Here is a 9290-nt window from a genome sequence, read left to right on the forward strand (position 1 = left end):
TTCCCATGCCGGTTCCGATGCTCATCCCTAGGTGGTTCCACCGCCGTATCAAATATTTTACACTACCTCTACCTATCTCATTCATTATCCTCGTTTTCTCTTACATGTTCTTCGATGGTAGAGTTTTGAGAAGGAAATTATGAAAACAAGATGTACACATGGTGTTTAATGAAATGTCTTAGCGAAGTGTGTAAAAATTTAAACACTGGATATATTGTAAACTTTTATATTATCAATTAAATTGTGAATATAGTGTAAATTTAATTGCGAATGAATGTGTTAAACCAAGGTTGTCAAGATTGGGATCCTACATAGGATCGTTTTTAGGTTTGCAAGATCGGGATCGGGATCCTATGATCCTACAAAATGAAACATAATTTTAATACATGAAAAATATTTTAAACATTCAATTTTTTGTTCAAAAGTTATAAAAACTTCAAAATATTAGTCATAAGTCACAACATAAAATGATAATCGGTAATTTGGTAAACGGGTAAAAGACATAAAATGGTAAAATGATTTCATTTGCAAAAAAAAAAAAAAAAAATCAAGGAAAGGTAGGATCGGATCGGATCGGATCCCGATCCTACGATCCTACCTGCGATCCTACCCAAAATACTATCCGTTTACGATCCATATCGTTTTTCATACCTATGATCGTAGGATCGTAAAATCCTACGATCAGGATCGTGATTTTGACAACCATGGGTTAAACTATTAATAGTGTATATTAATGTGTGATTTTATTTGTATTTAAGAATTTATGTATATTTATGTGTTTCATATAAATTATACAAATGATTTTTTAATTTTAAGTATTTTCTATATTAAATTGTGAATGATGTAGGAATGAAATATTAAACTTTGAATGAGTGTATCATATTTAAAAAAAAAAATTAAAAAATGAAATGGAATGATAAGTAATGCTTAATTGAAAAGAAAAAATATAAAAGGTAAATTGAAACAACGCTCTTCAGCTTATGCCATCGGCTATGACTTTGTTTTTGACGCGTAAAGGGTGAGGTGGCAGGGATGTTCACGCATGAACACCGCCCCTAGCCCGTAAATGTGGTGTGGATTCGAACCGGTTACGCGTCCTTACGACCAATAAGATTCAATTTTGGCAAACGGTCAAAAATTGACCCGTTAACAATTTAAAAAAAACATCTTTTTTACTTTAAACTAAACTATATAAATACGAACACTTTTTATACCGTTTCACACCACAAAACCATTCAAATATCTTTCTATTCTCTTATTTTTTTTTTCTCAAAGTATGGATCAAAATCAAAATACCCCAACCATTCCAAACACCCCACCAACCTCAAACACTCCAAATGATCAATATCAAGGTTACATGCAAATGTTAACATCCTCAATCCAACAACACCCTCTATTTACCAACATTCCATATCAACCAAACTACTTTTAACAACAAAGACCACAACAATTAAATCAACCCAAATTTCAAGCTTTTCCAAAATTTCAACCTCAACAATTCCAAACACAACCATCTCAAAAATTCCAAACACAACCATCTCAAGTCTCATTATCTCAATCCCAACCTATAAACCTGGACAATGACGACGACGAACGAGTCGAAGAAACACAACCATCTAGAAGAAGGCAACCAAAAGGAAAAACTACAAAAAAGAGGAACGACTTGGAGCGAAGATGAGGAGGAAGCTTTATGTAAATCGTGGATTTTTATATCATGTAACTCAAGGTTGGGCAACGCGCAAACGAGAAACAGTTTTTGGCTTCGTGTTTTAGATCACTTTCACTCGCTTTTAGGAAGGCAAACAGGTCGAACGTACAATGCGGTTAATGGAAAATGATGTGAACTACGAACGGCTTGCACCAAGTTTAACGGCATATTTGAAAATTTGAAAAGTATGCATAAAAGTGGTAGCAACAATTTCAATATTCTATCAACCGCTTGCCAACAATACAAGGTTACCAACGGCAGTAAATCATTCGACCACCAAAAAACGTGAGAAATTTGTCGTAAGGGTCCAAAATGGGTCCTTAAACCGGAGACTTCGCATTCGGAATCGACCACCGACTCCAACAAAAGGCCAAGAACTTCCGAGTCCGATGTGGGTTTTGGTATCGACCTCAATGAAGACTTCGACGACACCGAAGGGGAGGGTCCACTGGAAGTCCAACTTCGTCGACTATCGGGAAGGGACAAAGGGAAAAAGCGGCGTCTTCAAACGGAAAAACGAGTAATGAAGACGTACTTGCGGAAAAAACTGACAAAACTCTAAGTTTTTTACAAAAAAAAAAGAACCAACGGAGGAAGCTCGTTCCCGGAAAAATCTATCCGCGTTTCTGAAAATCCAACAACAAGTTCGTGACAAGTATTAAAATTAGGTTTTTAACGTTTAAATTTTTATGTTTAATTTTCTATGGTTTTTAAGTCATTTAGTTTAAATTTCTATGGTTTTATGTTTTTTTAGTAAATATGGTTTGAAATTTTATGTTTTTATGTTTTTTTAGTAATTTAAGTTATGTAATGTGTTTTTATGTAATGTGAAGTATTTATTTATGTTTATTAATTAGGTTTTTTTTTTTATTTAATCTAAATATAAAAAAAGATAAACAATATGGAGTGATAACCATTTCCAAAGGCTAGTGAACATGTAGTGAAGATGATGTGACGCATAGATGTCATCATATTTTTCTAGTGAACATGTAATGACCACACCCCATAGCCTTATAGTTAAATAAGAATAATTAAGTTAAATAACAATAATACAATTAATATCATTATTACCAATACAACATGAGATTGTTAGTTTTTTATTTGGTTTAAGTATATAGACTAAAAACACATAAGTATTCATATATCACTTGCATTCTCAACAAGAAATTAAAAGAAAATAATATCATTTTCATTCACCAACTCCTAAGTCCTAAATATGAAAAGAAAAAAGCAAACCAAGGGCCAAGATGTAATCTAAGCGATAGTTGATCTAAGATTCCACCAACACACAGAATGAATCTGGCACGTACGTTCCATCTTACACCACCCCCACCTCCATCCCCGCCTATATAAGCAACATCTCCACGACCTTTACTCCTCGCCCTTAGCTCCTTTGCTTTCAGAAGAGCAAGAAGAGGAAGATCAAACCGTACAGATTCATCCTCTCCTTTCTACTCTTCCCAAAGGTATTTGGACTAATCTAATCTAATCTAATCTAATCTACTCCCTTTCTCTGGATTCACGGCCGCCGCAACGCCGGGAAGTTTCTACGTTTGTCGGTGATTGAAAAATCCAAGGACTAATGTTAAAACTGTGTCGGTTTGCGATGTATTTGTGGTTTTGTTTAACTCGTTAGCCGTGGATTATATGCTTACGTTGATTCTCCCGGGTTTTTAATCATCTCTATGACATGCTAAGTTGCTGTTGAAGTGTGTGCTTTTTGTTGATTCTTCTCGTTAGAGTTTCCATTAGGTTTGAAATTGATATGAAAAACTGTTTATCTTAGGTTGAATTTGATTTATTCTAGCAATTTAGTCAGATCTGGAGCTGAATCATAGTTTACTCTGCTAGTTCTAACACCAAATTAGCACAGATCTATCACTTCATCATGCTTTGGACTTAGGAATTGTTCTGTGTCGTATGCTTCATGGATCTAGTATACACGTTACCTATTATTTACTCAGTCTGTTTAGGGTTCCAAGTTTTGAGTTGAAATCATGTCACAATTTCGTAATTAAAGGTTTTGTAGCTTCGTTTTTAAGTGTTTTTTTTACTTACTGACCAATTTGATCGAATATTCAGCTTTGCAATAATGGAGACCTTCTTGTTCACATCCGAATCTGTCAACGAGGGACATCCAGACAAACTCTGTGATCAGATTTCCGATGCAGTTCTTGACGCCTGCTTAGCTCAAGACCCCGACAGCAAGGTCGCCTGTGAAACCTGCACGAAAACCAACATGGTGATGGTTTTCGGGGAAATCACCACTAAAGCTAACATCGACTACGAAAAGATCGTCCGTGACACCTGCCGGGAGATTGGATTTGTTTCTGATGACGTGGGTTTGGACGCCGACAACTGCAAGGTCCTTGTGAACATCGAGCAACAAAGCCCAGATATCGCCCAAGGTGTCCATGGCCATTTAACCAAGAAGCCTGAAGACATCGGCGCCGGTGACCAAGGCCATATGTTTGGTTACGCCACTGATGAAACCCCTGAACTGATGCCGCTCAGTCACGTCCTCGCCACCAAACTTGGCGCCAAATTGACTGAAGTCCGGAAAAACGGCACCTGTGCATGGCTGAGACCCGACGGAAAGACACAAGTGACGGTGGAATACCATAATGACAACGGAGCCATGGTTCCTCTTCGTGTCCACACCATTCTCATCTCCACCCAACACGATGAAACTGTAACAAACGATGAAATCGCAGCTGACCTCAAGGAACACGTCATCAAACCAGTCGTCCCTGAAAACTACCTTGATGAAAAAACCATCTTCCATCTCAACCCTTCTGGTCGTTTTGTGATCGGTGGTCCTCATGGTGACGCCGGACTGACTGGCCGGAAAATCATCATCGACACATACGGTGGTTGGGGTGCTCACGGTGGTGGTGCTTTCTCCGGGAAAGACCCAACGAAGGTGGACAGGAGTGGGGCGTATATTGTGAGACAGGCGGCAAAGAGTATTGTGGCTTGTGGGTTGGCGAGGAGAGCGATTGTTCAGGTGTCATACGCCATTGGTGTCCCTGAGCCATTGTCGGTGTTTGTTGACACTTATGGAACTGGAAAGATTCCTGATAAGGAGATTTTGAAGATTGTGAAGGAGAACTTCGATTTCAGGCCTGGGATGATTTCGATTAATCTTGATCTTAAAAGAGGTGGAAATGGGAGGTTTTTGAAAACGGCGGCGTATGGACATTTTGGTAGGACAGATCCTGATTTCACATGGGAGGTCGTCAAGGAACTTAAGTGGGACAAGCCATAAAAACAAGAAGGAAATTCAATTATGTGGTGTTTTCGCTTTTCTTGGTTGGTTGGTGAAATGTGATTGTGTTTTTTTTTTTTTTTTTTTTTTTTTTTTTTTTTTTTTTTTTTCTTTTTAATATATGATTTGTTTTAGTGTTTGTTTAAAGAGGAAGAAGGTGGAAGGGCCTGTATAAGAAGTGTATTGGGAGGCATTGCCGTTAATAACAAAAATCTAATCTGGTTTTGCTTTCATCTTCATTTGTACTATAAGTTAGTTGTTTTGTGAGATAGAACCAGCTTTTGATTTGAGTGTGTCATTTTTTATCCAAAGCTTGCAGCGTGTAGTGTAAGATTTAAATACTAAATGAGTATAGGCCAGCTTGAGACGGTTATAATATGATGATTGATGGTTGTTAGATGTGATGGAGATGGCTTAATGGCTACTAGCCTACTAGGAAGACTCACTTGTCCTTGTCTTCCATGGACTTAAATGTGAGAAACTTTTATTTTAGTTTAAACTTCAGCATCCATAACTGAAAAGATTTTTGGTTAAATTTTTTAGTTTTATTTTTCTAATTTTTTTTTTATGGGTAACACCGTTTTTTATATAAGTTGTCAATTTATAATTGGTTACAATGAATTCACCGTAACATTAAAAAATTATGTAAGTCGTCTATTTATAGACGGTAGAAATTGGATTCACCATCATGATTGAAAAAGACCGTAACAATAACTTGTAAATTTACAAATCCTTGAAAATATTTGGTTTTAAAAAAACTCATAACACAATAGTTTTGCATTAAATGTCCGCCTAGTGGTGATTGGAAGATGTTATTTTCTTGTTAGTTTTAGATGATCGTAATTTTCTCATACGAACTCTGTTTTCGATGTTTTTTTATATCCACGCGTTCGTAATTTCGTCGGCTATAAATTTCATTTAGATTACTTTTGCTAAAAAGTAACATATTTCCACTTTGAATTTTATAAACAAACATTTATACTTTATTATATTTAAAAGTGAAAATAGGGTGTTACATTACTCGCTTGGATACTTTGAGATATTTAAGTAAGACTTAAACTCACGTTCTTTGGTTGTTGTTTATGCTTTCTAAAACCAAAAATATACATACATCCTCTAGTTTTTTCTCTCTAAGTGTTAGAAGGAAAAAGCTCACTTCATCCTTTTCTCCGAAGGCAAAATCGGATTTTGTTTTCAAGCTTAAGAGATTGAAGTTTCTACAAGAGTGGAACTAGGATACTAATAGGTGTTGGAGCTTATGGTGGATACTTTTAGAGTAGCTCTTGTTTGAGTTCTTGCCATCTACAACAACATGTCAAAATATCCAAAGGCTTCAAAGGTTGTAATCCTTCAATCTTTCTACAATTGTTTATTTTATCTTTGCAAATATCATGTAAAGTGATCATTGGTGGAATAAATTTTAAGCTTTCGTTGTCATTTTACAAGTTTTTGATACCTAAACTTGAACAAATTCCCAACAATTAATGCTATAGTACTAGAGATAAATACTATTATGTTATAAACCTAAACCAATGGGACCAAAGTTGTCAAACGTGTGTCTATTTGCATGAAAACGAGCTTCAACCCCAAGAGGGGAATCCAAGCCTTTTTACCTTATATCTCATATGTATAATAAGCCTTAGACTCCTCCTAGAATCTAAGAACCCGAGTAACGCAAGGAAAAAAGGAGGAACATTGATGGAGTTCAAGAGCAGAATACACGAGTCATTAAAAAAAGAATCAGTGAGATTAAGGACTAGGTTTTCAAATTATCCCTAGCCTATTCCATAGATCATAAGTTCAACTACATTTCTGGAGATTTGGGAGGAAGAGGTGGAGAAAATCGTCGAAGAGACGACTAGAGAACGACATATCCATTACATATTACTAAGACCGGATAATTCTTCGAATGAGAGGTTCTACCCTACAACGGTTGGACTCAGACAAGAGCTGCGAAATAGGGCTAGACCTAACCTTTTGAAATTATTTAGTCCTTGTAATATCTAACTTAACGTATTCGTTTAGTAGTTAATTAAAGATAACTAGAACTCCTAAAAGCACAAAGCAAGCAGCATTCGAGCATCGAGTAACCAAAACCAGGCACATCCTAAACATGCCATCATATCACTAACTAATCAGTACTAGCATGCATTTCAATAAGCTCATACAACAGACATACAAGGCATCCTTCCTGGATCCTTAGCCCTAATCTAGCATGTAGTTCTCATACACATACAACAGGCATACAAGGCATCCTTCCTAGATCCTTAGCCCTAATCTAGCATGCAGTTCTCATAATCATATCATATCATAACAAACATGTATGGGTCATTTGGGAGAACTTACCCGAGCTCGGCTGATTGCATGCACCACACCCTTTTTCTCTTTTCAAAATCCTTTTTATAAAAATGGTTTTCTTTTGAAATTTTTTTATACCAAGTCATCAGTTTGAGTTCAGACACACCCGGGAGTGTGCCCGAATCCCTCAAACCAAGGCTCTAATACCAACTTGAAACACCCATAAAATACGGTCCAAAAATTTCATTTTTAATTATTAGATAAAACCATAGTTATCAAAACATCCGTCAAAAACATAAGTCATAGTATCACAAAACATCATGATCAGAGTATCCGTATCAAAACATATGTCAATATATCAGAGTAAACATCCCAGGCTAAAACATCGTGGTGTGTGCAATGCAATCATCCCGGACTCTTCCCTTTGCTACCGGAAGTACCAGAAACCAAAACTAAAAACTGTAAGCATGAAGCTTAGTGAGTCTCCCCAAACTACCACATACCATACACATAATCACATAATCACATATTGACATATAAACATATCGTGGGCCCCGCCCGGCATCGGACAATGTCCGGCATCGGGCCCCACCCAGCATCGAGCAAAGCTCAGTATACATATAACATATCAACATATACACATAGGATAATCACATAACATAAACATATAAACATTCCTCGGGCCCCGCTCGACATCGGACCGAAATCCGGAAAGCATATAAACATAGACACATACAAGAATCACGAAGACATCAAGCATACAAACATTCCTTGGGCTTTTCCCTACATCGAACCGTAGTCCGGAAAGCATATAATCATTCCTCGGGCACCGCCCGACATCAGATCCGGAACATATAATCATACATACGGGCCGACATTGGTGCCTTCGACCCGTTCCTACAGGAGGAAAACTCACCTCGAATGTCGGATGAAAGCTGAAACGTCTCTGTCCCGAAATCGACTTTACTCAATCCCTGAACCAAGTGATCAATCCATCAAAATCCCGAAATACCCAAAATGCCCTCAGAAGTCAAAGTTGGTCAAACATGGTCAAAGTCAAAGTCAAGGTCAACAATCCATGTTGACCCAAATCGTCGAGTTCCTTCAGTCTTCATAAAACCGAGAAAACCCTAGCCAACTCGCCGAGTCATCTCAACAACTCACCGAGTTTGCTCAGTAATCAGAAAGGTCGGGGGACCACGCTCCAACTGGCCGAGTTGGATAAGCAACTCGTCGAGTTTTCCTAGTCTTAATTCATTCAGTCACTTTCAAGCGCGTCTAATGCCTGCTAACCATAGATCTGGTCCCCTAGAGCTGAGATACCACATAAAGTTGCTAACTTTATGTCCATGCATGATATCAAGAGGCTAAAACACTAAAACTAAGCTTCATAAGAGACCTAGGGCATGGAGGAGGGCCAAGACTTGATAAAGTTGGCAACTTTAAGTTTCAAAAGGCCATGAAATGTCTAGATATGAAGTCATAACTTCAAGACATGATCAAATCCAAGAATGACTCCAAAATAAGCTACTAAAGGCCATAAACTTCTCAATGAAGAGATCTATCAAATAAATGGTCAAGGTATCGACTTTATACCTTAATATGGCTGCCACAACAGAGGAATTCCCGGATCCAAAGCTTCTCCCTTCAACTAAGCAACACCAAACTTCAATCTCCTTCAAGAAAGCACCAAAGAAAACACCCTTTACACTCACACACACTCAAAATGATAGAAAACACGAATTAAGGTTTTACTGGACGGAGGGAACGATGAGGGAGGCCACAATGAAACATTAAGGCCTTTAAATAGGGTACAAAACCCTGAAAATTAGGGTTTCATTTCTGCCAGCCTACTCGTCGAGTTGAGGCCTCCCAACTCATCGAGTAGGTTTCTTAACCCGCATCCCAAATCATCTCTACTCGACGAGTCTGGGGCTCCCAACTCGTCGAGTTTCTCTACAAAAGTGAACAAATTATGATTTTAAATACATACTAGGAACCACGCGTTACATAAGA

At 37.6% G+C, this 9290-nt stretch overlaps 1 protein-coding gene across 1 annotated transcript; it reads left to right on the forward strand.

Moving 5' to 3' along the window:
• The first annotated feature begins 3040 nt into the window (after positions 1 to 3040).
• LOC145120060 (S-adenosylmethionine synthase 5) lies at positions 3041 to 5058 on the forward strand. Its single transcript, XM_079055845.1, has 2 exons — positions 3041 to 3174; positions 3791 to 5058. Exon 2 carries the CDS (start codon positions 3801 to 3803, stop codon positions 4974 to 4976), a length of 1176 nt encoding a protein of 391 aa, XP_078911971.1. The 5' UTR covers positions 3041 to 3174; positions 3791 to 3800; the 3' UTR covers positions 4977 to 5058.
• Positions 5059 to 9290: the final 4232 nt, after the last annotated feature.

This window comes from Lactuca virosa, chromosome 6 (genome assembly GCF_052849685.1).
Source record: "Lactuca virosa cultivar CGN04683 chromosome 6, Lactuca_virosa_CGN04683_v6, whole genome shotgun sequence".
NCBI lineage: Eukaryota > Viridiplantae > Streptophyta > Magnoliopsida > Asterales > Asteraceae > Lactuca > Lactuca virosa.